We start from the raw sequence: 14,276 nt of genomic DNA, 5'->3' as shown, positions 1-14,276 counted from the left end.
GGGGCCAGGCACATCGGAAATGCAATTCTGGCTCTGACCTTTGCCTACTGTGTGCCATCCTTTCCTCTGACCTTTGCCTACTGTGTGCAGCCCTTTCCTCTGACCTTTGCCTACTGTGTGCAGCCCTTTCCTCTTGGTCCTTCCCCATACCCCCTCCCCCGACCCCCACCCCCAACCCCCAACAAACACTGTCCTGAGAGAGCTTCTTTAAGTCACAATGCCAGGGGTGAAAAATATATTTATTTTTCAGGTAAAGAGGAAGCCCAGAAGAGACAAAAAGGAAACCAAGAAACTGGCCAGAGGCAGGGGCATGGAAGGAACAGAGAGGCCTGCAGGCCCCCGGCAAAGCAGAGGCAGACTGGTGGGGGACCCCAAGCCTGGCCTCAGACTGGAGTTGGATGGGGTTCCAGGAACTTAGCTCCAGGTACAACATTTGCAAGAGGCTCTAAACACCAGGCCTGGGGGACAGCTCTGCTGAAAAAGCCGCCCCCCTCCACAGTTGTAGTAAGTGGACTCGTCTCCAGGGTTGGGGTAGACCCCATCAGCTTTGCCTTGGCAGAAGTTATCTAGCCTTGGGCTGGGTCCCTGCTCTGGCTTAGAAGATGGGCGTGGCTCAGGTATTTCCTGTTCTGGGCTCCTTGGAGTCTCGGATGGAAGATCTAGAAAGACAAGGATGATTCAAGCAATGTTGGCCCAACAAGATTCCAAACCACAGGTGGAGCACACAGCAGCAACCACTGGAGGAGGCAGCCCAGCACCCCTGCCCCCACATCCAGACCGCAGCCACAACCTGCAGCCGGGCACTGTCTGGAAGACAACCTGTGCCACACAGTAGTAGGCAGCTGGTGACCACATACCCAGCCATATACCAACGAGGGGCACCTACGGGCTGCATACGACAGGGTGAGGGTTGGCTTTCTTCTTGATAAGAGCAGAGACCTTTGGGAGGAATCCCTGTTACTACACCCCCGTAAGGTATTGTCAGCAGGAAACGGGAAACAGCGCGAAGCATGGGGTTTCAACAGTTTCCCTAGCTACTCGTGTGCATGAACTTTGAGGAATCACAATTTTGGGTAATGGTGTTTCCTCAGAAAGGCTTATGAGGGGGGGAGAGTGTGCACCCCACTCTCTGAATTCAACCCTTTACTCACTTAGTTCCTGCTGTAGTGTCCGGATGAGAGGGTACGGGCCCTGGTTGCAGAAGGAACCCTTGAAGTCATCCAAGTCCAGGACCCAGACCATGGCTCCTCCCAGCCCCTTCTGTTTCAGGTAGGCAGCCTGTGGGTGTGAGCAGATGTGGGTGATTAAAATCTTGTCTACTGGTTGCTACAGGCTCAGTTACCACAGGGGATCAGGTCTCAGCTTCCCTAAAGTTCTGAAGCAAGCTTGGCCTTCACTGCTTCAGGTCCTTGTTACCCTGAGGGTCCCTGAGGGAATGCGCTGAGCTGGGCGTTCCCTCAGAGAGCACCATGACGTTTGCAGAGAGGGCTGGGAGCTGACCCCCCTCTTCTTCACGGGTCACCTTGTTCTCGTGGTCCACTCGTTCCTGCTCCCTCCCGACTGCCCACAGTCTCCTCCCTGGACACCTGCCTATCTTCTGAGCTTTAGGGCTTGCCCCAAGCACACTTCCCGTACAATCCTTCCTCCCTAAACAGCTTCTACTCTTTTCTAGATTCCCACAGAGCGCGTCATCTGCGTTTCTGAGAGACCCTGCCTGCTGCTGTCTGCCCCAAGAGGTCTGTTCACAGACAAGTGTCGCTGTTCCTTCAGGAGCTAAGCATCAACTCAGGAAGAGAGGCCGGGAAACACATTAAGGAGCCCATATTAGACAGGATGAAAGGGTCCTATAAGTAAATCAATGGCACACATATGTTCCAAATGTGGCCAACAGACTGGATAAAAGTCACAGGTTCCACCATGCACATTTCTCCTTTCCATGTGTCTGTAGAGTTAGTATTTTGGTAAAATACAAATCTTGCCAAGAGAGGACTACTCAGTGTAGATCTCTCTCTCTCTCTCTCTCTCTCTCTCTCTCTCTCTCTCTCTCTGTGTGTGTGTGTGTGTGTCTGTGTGTGTCTGTGTGTGTGTGTGTGTGTTTCTCTGTACTGAGGCTTAAACCATGGGCCTTGTACGTGCCAGGCAGATGCTTTAGCCCTGAGCTACATCCCCAGCCTTCACTGTGTCTTTATCAATAGATGATAAATGTTCAGGATGCTGTCACATGAAGAGGGTGAAATGTTGGGGCATTTACAAGAACACTCATCCTTGAAGACAGATTAAGTGCTGGTGTTATTGATGGGCCGCCTTCTCCCAGCAGGGCTGGGCCTCACCTTGGCTTTGAAGCTTTCCACATCGTCAAAGCCCACCCATTGGTTGTCCTGGAAGGCATAAGGCACCTTCTGGTCCTCAATTCTGTGTACTTCCTTCCAGGAGCAGGCCTGCAGGAACAGAGGTGTGTTAGGAAAGAATAACACTAGTTAGGTACTGACAAACAAGCCTGCCTCCATCTTAGGCTTAAAAACCACCTTCTAGTAAACACAAAGTAGGCTCATTCCTGTTTGTGATTAAATCTCTATTTCTAGGCCCCACCTGTAACTTTAACTACAAATGGTTCTGGACTGCCTGTTCCAGAAAATGGCAGCCATAACTTTGTTTCAAAAATGTTGTTATGACCACCCATTGTTGTGACCACCTTGGTAAGACCACCTTGCAGTTACGCCTTTGTTTTGGGAGGTGTCATGATTGGTCTGTAGTGCTTATTATGTTCTGCTTCCGTGACCCCACCTGTTTGCCTGCCAAATCTCCCATTTGGAAACTCCCTATGCCTAAACTATACAAACCCTTATCTTCCCCATGCCCACTGCTGACTTCTTGAACCCTTCCTTAGGAGGAAGCCGGCTGTGTACACAAATAAAACAAAAACCAAAAAAAACTTGTTTTAATTAATTGCTTGCTTTAATTAATTTGGCTTGGATGGTTTGGGTCAGTGGTCTTTCTGGAATCTTTGGGATTAACAGTTCCTGTCCCCTCATGCCAAGAGGAGACTGGAGATTAGAAATTCCCATCTGAGGAAGCCTAGAGAACATCGTAGGCCTGTGGGGTCACCTAGGACTGCAGATTTAAACTCCAGGCTTCCGAGCTTAAAGATATACACAAGGGGCTCAGGGTGGGATAGAGTTCCCTTGGCCGAAATTCTCCATGCAAGCCACCTTCCTCAGAAATGACAGGAGAAGCCCTCTTAACGATCAGGAGTCCTCTAGCATATTCAGGGTAGCTAAAAGTCCTCTTACCTCATAGTAAGCCAGGACCCCTTTGTCCTTCGTATAGGGGCCTGGGGCACCAGGCCCTGTGGCTGGGGCCCCAACTCCATTGTCTGATGAGGAGGCCAAGGTGAAAGAGCGTCCATAGGTAGGCATGCCAAGGATCAGTTTGCTGGCAGGGGTCCCCTTCTGCAGCCAGAGCGTCACAGCAGCATCCTGGTAGAGAAGGGGGCCTGCTTATCTGTCTTTACCTTGGTTTTGGTTGCCTAAGAATGGGGTTCTAGAGGGATCAAGGGGGGCTGGATCTCCCCTGCTAGACCCAAGGCTCTTCATAGGCATCCGTTTATATCCATCTTCTTTCATTTCCACTTTAGACTCCTACACCCTATGAGAGAAGCTGCGAGGTTCAATAGCCAGATTTGGGGATTTGAAACCAGTCAACCATGTACCCAACAAGTAGTCACCGACAGTCCCCTATGCACCAGGCTCTTTCCCAGAGGCCTGGAATACATCACTGTAGAAAGAAGGCAGAGATCCCTGCCTCACTTGGCAATGTAAGGGCATACGTGAGGCTAGCAGAAGTGACACAGCAAACTGTGAGCATGTTCTCTGTTAACTAGTATGGTGAGACGTTTCACCTGGGAACAAGGTCGGGGGCTTGGGTTGGCATCCCTGGTGTCTACCCACAATCGTGTGATAACAGATGTGTAATTCTAGGCCTGTGGCTGGAAGAGACATTGGATCTAGTGATGCTGAGTCACTATTGAAAAATGAAAATGTGTCCTTCTGGCCGATACTGTGGCTCAGTGTCCACATGGTGAGTCTGGGCCTCTTCGGTAAAGGCAGTTTTCATTGCATTGATTTCTTTTTGTTAGTCTGAATAAATTACCCATGACCAAACCCCAAGGTTCTGAGAGAAAAACTCGGGTCCCTGAATGACACATCTTACATATGTTTAGTCAGGGGAGACTGGCCGGAAGCAGTTCTCAGACACACAATTGGCAAGTAGAAGACATGTGGTCAAAGGCAAAACCCTTCCTTTTCCAGCCCAGAGAATACCCGGCTGATGGACGTCAGCCCCAAACAGCAATAGGCTTTGTGTCTTTGTGTCCTCCACTGAACTGAGCTGTTTAACTTCCTTCAAAACCCATTCTGTTTTCCAGATGAGGTACACAGTCTGGTCTGATGTGGCCCTCTAACCCACAGTATCAACTTTGTGAAAGAGCCAGAGAGATAAAAATGTCCTACTCCTGCCCTCTCAGATACAGGACACCAAAAGCAAAAGGCATTCCAAATTTAGGGAGCGCCGTGGTGGCTGTCTTAAGAAAGAGAAATAGTATTGTTATTCTTGACCTGTGACTATAGTCTGGGCATATATAAGCTATCCAGACTTCTCAGAGAAAAAGAGATGGGCAGGAAATCCCAGCTCCAGTTTAAGACCAGTCTGTCCTTCCAGGGCCTGGTTGTTCCTCCTCAAGTGATGTCCCTTGCAGTGTTATCAACCTTGGGCAAGGGATGGATGTGAAACATGTGGGGGTCATACTGGCTATAGAGTCAAGTTCCAAGGAAGCTTCCACATCAGTCCCTTGTGTGTCTGATGTCATTAAAGTGACTTTCTCTGTTGTCAGCTAAGATCCTGCAGAGAAGTGACACCTTCCCCTCAGAAATGGCATGGGACAGAATAAAGCCAGCAAACGAGACAACAGGAAAAGCCTGGTCCTTGGTTTTCCTGGTTTTGTTTTCCATTAGGAAATTGGGTTCAAACAAGGCCACTACCCAGGTCCTGCTGGACAGAAGACCCCCCCCTCCCCTGCCGCCGCCTCATCCCACCAACCACTTACCACGTTTTGCTCAGCAGCTGCCCCACTTTCTCCTTGCCTTTTGTAGAGGGGGCTGTTATGCCCTGTGGTCTTTTCCAAGGAGTTGTGGAAGTCGTAGGCCATAAGGTTCATGAAATCCAAGCTCCTGCAGGAGACATGGGAAGGGGTGGGAACAAGAAGGAGAGATAAGGACTTTCTCTATCTCTTACCCTCAGACCATTCCCATTCCCACTGTGGTGTTGGACATTGTCTTCGATGTCCTGCCCCCCACCGCCCACATCAGCACCCTCAGGTGTTTTCTGTTCTATGCAAGAGAACTGGTTCGATTTTACCATTTTGGAAGCAATCTAGCTCAGTGCTTCCAGAGCTTTAACATTTCACAAGTCCCCTGAGAATCTCACTAAAATGTAGGCTTTCACTCAGCAGGCTGCATTTCTAACAAGCTTGCACACACACACACACTCACACACACACATACACACACACACACACACACACACTCACAGCATCTCTCTCTATAGCAGGCTGCATTTCTAACAAGCTTGCACACACACACACACTCACACACACACACACACACACACACTCACAGCATCTCTCTCTATGTAGCTGGCCTGGAAATCAGTGAAGAGCAGGCTGGTTTCAGACTCATAGGGACTTGCCTGCCCTTACCTCCTGAATGCTGGGAATAAATGTATGCACCGGTGTACCATCTCTCAAGCGTCATAGGGGCTGCAGCTCCACACACCCCACCGAGGAGCTAACCCGTGACCTCCCATATTCTTGGAGATGCTTAAGGGTTGTGATCTCCCTCCTCCTGCCCCAAGTGTGTTCTTTCTTGAACCCTGTGAGTACCAGAGGAAGGGAAGAACAAAGACCACCTAACCATCCTCACACACCCACAGAAAGGATCTGAAATAGTGCAGTGTAGCCAACACAGAAAGAAGTGACTTCTCAGTCACGTGATAACAACTGGAAGTCATGCCTTGCAAGCAGAGATCTGCTTTGTTTCTGGAATGCTCAACCATCCTGGGCTGCTCCAGCCTTGGAGAACATGGGGGTTTGTGAGACTCACTGGGCAATCTTGTCCACCTCGTAGCCGGCATCCACCAGGCCTCGATCACTCGGTACAGCTGCAGTCAGAAGGAGGCGTTCCTTCCCTGAGGACTGGGCTTCCTCCTGGAAGGCTTTGGCCAAGTCCTGTGGGAAGAACAGGGTGAAGGTAGAGGCAGGAGCTAGCAGGACCCTCTATGCTATTACCCACTCCCTGATAGGTGTTCACATTCTGCAGTCTGAAGCTGCTGGCCCTGGGGGCAGAGCAGCCCTCAAACATGATAGGACCACCACCCTGAGTCACTCAGCAGACTGATTGACCCTAGTCCCTCCCAGCCATACCTGTATCAGGGCTGTGAATCTCTCTTTGTCTACTGTGGGGCTCCCACGTCCACCTGGGAACTCCCAGTCAAGGTCAAGGCCATCAAAACCTTGAGTGCGCAGGAAACTTAGGGCTGACTTCACAAAGGTCTGCCGGTTGCTGGCGGTGGCCACCATGTCTGTGAACCTGTGGAATGATGGAAGGGGTGTGGCCTGACTGGGGCTAGACAGGTCACTGTCTTGCTCAAGGGCAAATAGGAGAGTTCTTGGGGTCCCAATCATGTGTTTAGACAAGAAAGGGTTCTAGGATAGCTACCTGGGGGCAGCTGGGGTACTTGCTGACAGGTTAAGGGCCTGGTTAAGAAAAGGAACAACAGAAGTGCCTTCTAACCCTAATGTCACTGTCACTGGCGCTGCTCCAATCCCCTTGCAGTCCCTGACTGTTTCGTTGTCAATCAAAATTATCCCCACCCTCTCCTCCTCCCCGCACAGATTGTCTCCCATGTAGTTAGGGGGACAAATAAGGAGACTAGCGGGGAGCTGGGGACCCCCATTTGAGCTCCCTGGCAGGTTACCTTTGTACTCTACAGAGCTCTTCCCCAATCTCCACATTAGCCTGGGGACCCCTCTCCCCCATCTTCCTTCCCCAGTGGACCCCAAAGAATGCTTAGGCTTCTTAAGAATTGTAACTTTTTACAGATTGATTCTATTTTGATTTACTTTTATTAACTTCTAACTTAAATGAATGGTGTCAATTCTTAGGTCCATGTCTTGTAATGCCAAGCTAAAAATCCTAACAATGTTAATAAAAAAAATATGTGTTATTTTGGGAAATTGTGTCATGACATTAATCAGATTCTCAAAAGGTCTTATGGTCCAAAAATATTTTCTTAAATGTTTAAAGCTTTGGGAACTAGATATTGTAGATTTTTTTTTCTAGATTTCTAGTTTCATTATCACTGTAAATAAAAACAATTACAGAAATGGACAATAATTTAGCGGCCAAGCTCAATCTCACTGACAAGATATCCCATTGAGAACTCAGAAAGCACACTGCATGCTGAATGGAATCCCTGGTCTCTCTCCCCCCACTTCCTGGAGGAGAAGACTGGGGCTAGAGAGGTCAGAACTCTCTGTGTTGTTTTAGATTCTGATGAGACTATCTCTATGGCAACCAGGAGTCATGCTTGCGCAGCTGCCATTGTGCCCTGTTGAGGGTCTAGAACCAGAGGGAAAAGCCCCATGGTCTGGGACCACACCCCTTGTCATGCTGTGGCCTGACCTATTTCCCTGAGGACCACTCTGTCTGCCTGTGTGCCACATTCCCATCTGCGAGTTCTGCTGCCCACGTGTCTGTGTCTACTCACTTCTGGGTCCCAAAGGTCCAGCCTCCAACGGCTAACAGGGTCTTGAGCTTGGGGTTCCTGAAAAGACAAGAGATGTGCAAGGCTGAGTCTCACCCGCTCTGAGGACTGACAAGAACAATAAGTGGGAGGGGCAGTAGGAACCTGCCTGAGCCTGCACGGGGCCCCTGGGTACCTAGCTTGCCCTAAGTGTGCAAGCAGCAGCAGATCTGGAGAGGAAAGACTTTGTGGGTGACATTGAGGACCCTGTGTCTTAACTGGGGCAGCCTCATACAGGTGCATGTACACAAGGGACTGAGGACTTAGTAACCAGAGTCCTCAAAGGGGCTTTGTAAGATAGCTGAAGACGGATCATGTTTAGAACATGCCCAAGAGGAAGAAAATTCCAGAGTAGGAAAGAGTTTTGCAATCCCGATTTTCTTTAGATTTAAACTAGAAGGACCCTTTACAGTTCTCCCATAGAGCCCCATCTCTTCGAGAGAAGCATAGGTTACCAGAGAGGGATGAGGTGACCTGTCCAGTGCCACACAGCAGCTCAACGGCAGGGCTGCCATGATGAAGGGTTTTCTGGACAGGGCTGGGGTGGGGAGTGGGGTAACCTGCCCACCCATCACCCCTTTTCCCCCTCCGGCTCACTTAGTCTTTAGGCTGTTCAGCTCCTGGTAGAGAAGTTCGTCATTGTGCTCCACAGTGCTGAGCTGATGGTTGTTCATTCCAGCAAAAGCAAAGATGATGTGGGTACACAGGTTGGGATCCACATCCCTGGGAAAGAACCGAGCCGCTTCCGTCCGGTACTGGGACCAGTTGGTGAGGTAGCAGACCAGTTTTGCAGCAGAGCCTGGCCAGTAAGGGAGGAGGGAAACATTTTTTTTTGTCAGAAGAGCCCCTGGGAATTGGTAGCCTCTGCCCCAGGCACACAGCACCCCTGAGTGTCTTAGGTACCGAGGCTAAGGGCTGACAGGTAGAAATAAACACAGCTTACTTCTGTTTAGACAAACACCTCATGGTAAGGAAAGCATTTACATAGGGTAGTCACGGGGGCCACAGGCTGCCCGTCAGTGCTGGAACCCTCATTATCAAGTTCATTTCATCGTGGACAACCTGAGGTTCTTGATTTGGGGACCCTTCTCAGTCAGCATGACCCCTGAGAGAGCAGAGCAGGTGCTAGGATCTTGGTCTCCTGACCCCTTAACATCCTGAGCCCACAGTCCAGGTCCCTAGGGCCAGGGCCTACAGGCAGGCTTCTTATTTGCTTCAGACCCTGAAACCCACCCAGGCAGCCCTAGGCAGCCCCATCACAAGACAAGGTCCAAAGGGAGTTAACATGACATGTTCTTTTGCCAAAGGAAGAGAGGTGGAACCGTCACAACACAGCTGGGAATACTTCACAATGCCAATTAAAATGCAAATGCGTGCAGTAGCAGAGAGAGGCATTCCGGCAACAGGCCTGGGCTCATGTTTCTTTAATCTTCCATTAAAGTAGCTTGCATTTATTTGTTATTCCTTGTAGAGAGCCTACATTTATCAATGCCACAGCTAAGATTCTAGTGAAGAGCCTATATTATGCAGGGAAAGTTAGCTTGTGTCTGGTGTACTTGTAACTCATGAAAGGCTGTGAGGGACGCCCCCTGCCCAAGGGGGGTCAGGGGGAGGGGGGCAGTGCTGATGGATGGTCCCTTGGAGGGCATCCCTGAGCCAGGATCAGGGCATCGGAGAGCAAGAATTGTCTTCATTCCTGCATCACTCAGAACAAACTCTGGGGGCATCTCTCGTTCATTTTATGACAGGGGCTTGATGAGTGGTGAGCATGGCGTCTAGGCTCTGGGACTTCCTTTTCTTCCAACAGGATCTCTTTACTACCTCCCAACTGTCCCTCTCTGTCCAGTGTCAATGAGAAGGTGGAGGAGGAGACGGGGTGTAAGTGGAGACTCTTTTCATGAAGCCCCAGTCCCGAGCACATAGTCAGCTCTGAGAAAGAAGAGCCTTCAGGTGGTCAGTGGCTCTGACAGAAGTAATCTAGAAACAGAGCTTAATAGAAGGGATGTGTGTACAAGGATCAGTGAACTCCTCGGAGCAAAAGAGAGAGGAGACCAGGCCAGAGAAGACATGCCCAGGGCCACGCAGGAGGGAATCGGGATGTTCATGTGGCTCTATATCTCAGCCATCATTCATCAAATGCTACAAAAACCTTTTCCTCAGTAGAGGTGATCCAGTGGGCAGGTGAGAGCAGGTTCTACAGTATGTGAGCCTACTGCCCAGGCAACCTAGCTCTCTCCTCTTGAACTGGGGGTATTTGCCCACACAGTGTGACCCAGAGGATAACTCTATGGCTGCTCTTCTGATGAGTGCTGACATAGGGTGAGCTCTGTTCCAGGTGCTTACAGACATTAAGCCCAGGTGCACACAAAGTCCTCTTATTATGCTACACTGATGGAGCCTGGAAGCGGCTGGGACTTTAGTCAGCATGTGGAGAAATTCCCAGCCTTGCTACCTCACTATCCATGTTACCCCACACTCCTGCCTGACTCCTCATCTGAGACCAAGAGGGAAGATGGGTACCCAGTGCTAAGCCTAGCATGTCTAGCATCTTCAGAATAAGAGCCCGAGAGGCCAGCGTCTCTGGACCACTGATGCCCAGCAAGCAGGTGGGATGGGAAAGGGACCTGGGAGTCTGAGTTGCCAATGGAGATCTCTTAGATTTTTTTTTTTGTTTGCCATGCAAGCCCCCTTCTGACTCTCTCCAGCTCTGCACTCATGAGTAAATTGCAAGCACAAATATCTCTGCCAGGCTACAGGACTGGACCACAGGTCTGGTCTTGGGTTCCCTTACCTCTGGGCTCAGAACCTGTGGGAGAAAAAGTTCAAGGGGAGAGCAATAGCAACTGCTAAACATACTAGCAAGTGTGCCAAGGCTGTGAGACACAGATGTGGGGACAAGGGACCTCAAGGAAGACTTGAGAGAAGAGGACACAGCTGGTGCTGTGGGCTGGAGGGAGCTGGGCTATTGGGGAAGAGGCAAAAACCTTCTAGAAAAAGGAACGGTGGTGTCGTAGGGAAACAAGGTCAGGGGGCTGAGCTTTGAAGTATAGTCTTCCTAGTTTGTCAAGAGTTCTCTCTGTGTGTGTGTGTGTGTGTGTGTGTGTGTGTGTGTGTGTGTGTAGTGGCTGGAATGGAGGGGTAAAACAGAAACAGTGTATGTGTGTGCACATGTGTGCATGTGTGTATATGTAGTGGGTGAAATGGAGGAATATAAGCCAGGTATGTGTATGTGTGTATGTACATACATGTGTATGTGCACATGTATGTGTAATGGTTGGAATGAAGGCATATAACATAAACAGTGTGTATGTGTGTGTGTGCATGTGTATGTTCACATGTGTGTGTAGTGGCTAGAATGGAGGAGGGAGTATAACAGAAACTGAATGTGTGTGTTTGCATGTATGTGTGCACATGTATGTGTGTATATGCATGTGTATGTGCACATGTATGTGTGTGTATGCATGTGTCTGTGCACATGTGTGTATGTATAGTGGCTGGAATGGAGGAGTATAACAAACAGTGTGTGTGTGTGTGTGTGTGTGTGTGTGTGTGTGTGTGTATGTGCATGTATGCATGTGTCTGTGCACATGTATGTGTGTGTATATGTGCACATGTGTGTGTATGTAGTGGTTAGAATGTGTGTGTGTGTGTGTGTATGTGCATGTATGCATGTGTCTGTGCACATGTATGTGTGTGTATATGTGCACATGTGTGTGTATGTAGTGGTTAGAATGGAGGAGTAAAACAGAAACTGTGTGTGTGTGAGCATGTATGCATGTATGCATGTGTATGTGCACATGTATATGTGTATATGCACACAAGTATGTGTAGTGGCTGGAATGGAGGAGTATAAGAGAAACAGGGATGGGTTGAGAGAGCAAGCACTGTCCTCCCACACATTCCACTTACCCCACTGGACCATCAGCAGAGTCATCACACCTGAAGTAATCCAAGAAAAGAAGACAGATGTCACGAGGTCATTCTCAGAGCCACCGGCCCAGGCCTCTTGTGCTGGCAGAAGCAAGGCAGCCACAGGTAGCCGAGGAAAGATGATTTCACATAGGCCATGCTTTCTCCTTCCAGAGAAGACTCAGAGGAGACCGTTCCTCTCTTCACCCGGGCTTGGCAGCCAGGGGCCCATTTCTGTCCAGACTCTATCCTGGAAACTGGTGGGAGTTTTCATGGCTCTGGGGCTGCTCTAGAGCCTCAGTGGAGAGTGGTGTGGGTTTGGGGGAGATTATGGGAAACCAGCAGACATGTATGCAGAGAAAAAGCATCTCTGTGGAAGAGGAGGAAAATCCACCCCACGGCTATGAAGAGCCCACCTGGAAGGACTGGGCAGACCCCAGAAATGGGAGACCCCATTTCTGATCCCCCTGGTCCCAAAGGTTCACATTCCTACCACTTGCCACAAGAGGCTAAGACTGTTCCCAGCAGCCTTGGAGACCCAGGGCTGTCAGAGTCCTTCAGAGAATTTGTTTCCACCTTTCTGGTGACCTTGTTTGCTTCTCTCTCTCTCTCCTCTCTTTCTCTCTGCTTCTTCCTTTCTTTTTTTTTAAAAAAAGATTTATTTACTTATTTTATGTATATGAGTACACTGTAGCTGTCTTCAGACACACCAGAAGAGAGCATCATATCTCATTACTGATGGTTGCTGGGACTTGAACTCAGGACCTCTGGAAGAGGAGTAAGTGCTCTTAACCTCTGAGCCATCTCTTCAGCCCGGTTTTTCTTTTTAATAATAATAATAATAATAATAATAATAATAATAATAATAAATCTGCATTAAGTTTTCAAGGACAGGTTGGGAGATGGCTTGGCGGTTAAGAGCACTTACTGCTCTTGCAGAGGACCTGGGTTCAACCCCAGCACCCACATCAGGTAGCTTCCAAACACCTATAACTCCATTCAAAGGGATCTGACGTCCTCTTCTGGCCACTGTGGGCACCTGGATGCATGTGGTATGCTAAAACTCACCCAGGCACACACATACATAATCAAGTAAATGATAAATATATGTATATATAATATACATATATAAAATAATATTTTTGTAAGACCATCTAGAGTTCTTTGCCCCCCAGGCTGCCTTCCTGGAGGACAAGCTATATAAAGTTAGGGAAGGTGACCCTTGTCTGGTGGTTCTTGAACTAAATAGTCAGGAGGGAAACAGACAAATGAACACCAAAAACCTCCCAGTGAAGAGGCTCACTGACTGTATTTTCAGAACAGGGCCTATAGTTTCTGGAACAAGCGCCCTTGAGCTGAAAACAGCCAAGCCAGGAGTCAGGGCCATGTGGGGTGAAGCAAAGATCTCAGGAGTCCCTTTGCTTCCTTGCATAGCATGAGGGAGCCACAGGCTCGTGCACCCATGGATTCCACTCTCCCTGCCCAAGCCTACGCACCTGCCCAGGCCAGGGACTGCACCATGATGAAGGCTCTGGGGATATCAGCTCTGTGAGTACCGGCTCCACCGGTCCTGATCTGCCCTCCTCTGTCGGGCCTGCAGCAGTACAACCAGAAATGTTGAAATCAATGCCTGAGGGAGGAAGAGAGAGAGAGAGGAGGGCTGCGGGTAGTGATGCCCAGTGCTGCGGCTTGAGCAAACCTGACACAGTGGTCTTTGGCAACTCTTGCTTTTCTGGAACGATTTCAGGGTGAAACGTGGGCTTTTGCTATTACCAAACCAGGAGGCAGAGTGAAGAAAGCGGGAAGGGCCCAGTCTTCCTGCCACAGGCAAGCACGATTCTGCTCTTTGTGGGTTTACCGGACCATGTGCGGGGGCCCCAAGCTGCATGGGGCTCACATGCACAGGGCCCAGGAGAAGACATACAACTCCCGAGCCAGGGGCAGTTGTGGGCTAGATCAACTCTCCCGTTCTTTTACAGTCTTCTTTTGAACTTAGTTCCTCCCTCTTTAAGACAATCAGCTCACAAAGATAAGCTATTTTCACAGTGTTATTTTTTTACTCCCTTTGGGATACTAACTGTTACACCCACGAGAAAGAAAAAAAAATCACAATGATTTTCCCATGTTCTATGACCCAGGTATGTGGTGGCTTCAACAACAGGGCCTTACCATCAACTTCTAGAGGCGAACCCAACATCTCTAAAAGAGGTAACCTGTTCCTGACAAGGGTCTTTTTATTTGCTTGTTTGTGGTGTCTAGTAGGGGAATTGTTACCCTCTCATAGGGTGACTCCATTTAAATCACGCACACGCACATGCGGCAGCTTCTACAGCAATATTTCCATATGACTTTTTAAGAAAATGTCTTTAGTGTTAGCTTTCTTTCCCTGTGTTCCCTACTTTACCATTTCCCCTCCCCTCCCCCAGCTAACCCTTCCTGTTCTTCTCACCCCTTCAATGCTCTATGCCACCACGTTCCATCTCTCCTTCCTTGAATACCCACCGCAGACT

General features: G+C 49.3%; 1 protein-coding gene across 2 annotated transcripts; it reads right to left on the bottom strand.

The window, feature by feature from the left end:
* Positions 1-222: 222 nt before the first annotated feature.
* Chit1 (chitinase 1) lies at positions 223-13,354 on the bottom strand. Of its 2 annotated transcripts, XM_021169447.1 has the most exons (11): positions 13,263-13,354; positions 11,767-11,796; positions 8,455-8,656; positions 7,822-7,878; positions 6,476-6,641; positions 6,156-6,280; positions 5,102-5,225; positions 3,291-3,476; positions 2,331-2,438; positions 1,152-1,278; positions 223-659 (listed from the first exon to the last, which is right to left on the bottom strand). In XM_021169447.1, the coding sequence occupies exons 1-11, from the start codon at positions 13,285-13,287 to the stop codon at positions 415-417; spliced, it is 1,395 nt and encodes a 464-aa protein (XP_021025106.1). In that variant the 5' UTR covers positions 13,288-13,354; the 3' UTR covers positions 223-414. The 2 variants fall into 2 exon arrangements, with proteins under 2 accessions (XP_021025106.1, XP_021025114.1); XM_021169455.1 differs by lacking the exon at positions 1,152-1,278 and having other exon boundaries at positions 236-551; positions 13,263-13,348.
* Between the last annotated feature and the right edge of the window lie 922 nt (positions 13,355-14,276).

This window comes from Mus caroli, chromosome 1, assembly GCF_900094665.2.
Source record: "Mus caroli chromosome 1, CAROLI_EIJ_v1.1, whole genome shotgun sequence".
Taxonomy (NCBI): domain Eukaryota; kingdom Metazoa; phylum Chordata; class Mammalia; order Rodentia; family Muridae; genus Mus; species Mus caroli.
Note: the sequence above shows the minus strand (reverse complement) of the source record. Positions and strands in the feature narration are given on the sequence as shown.

Coding starts and splice junctions, on each gene's coding strand:
- Chit1 (XM_021169447.1), bottom strand. CDS start 13,287: ATGGTGCAGTCCCTGGCCTGGGCAG. Junction 7,879..8,454: donor CTGAACAGCCTAAAGACTAA/GTGAGCCGGAGG, acceptor TTGTCTTTTCAG/GAACCCCAAGCTCAAGACCC. Junction 3,477..5,101: donor CAGCTGCTGAGCAAAACGTG/GTAAGTGGTTGG, acceptor CTTCTCTACCAG/GATGCTGCTGTGACGCTCTG.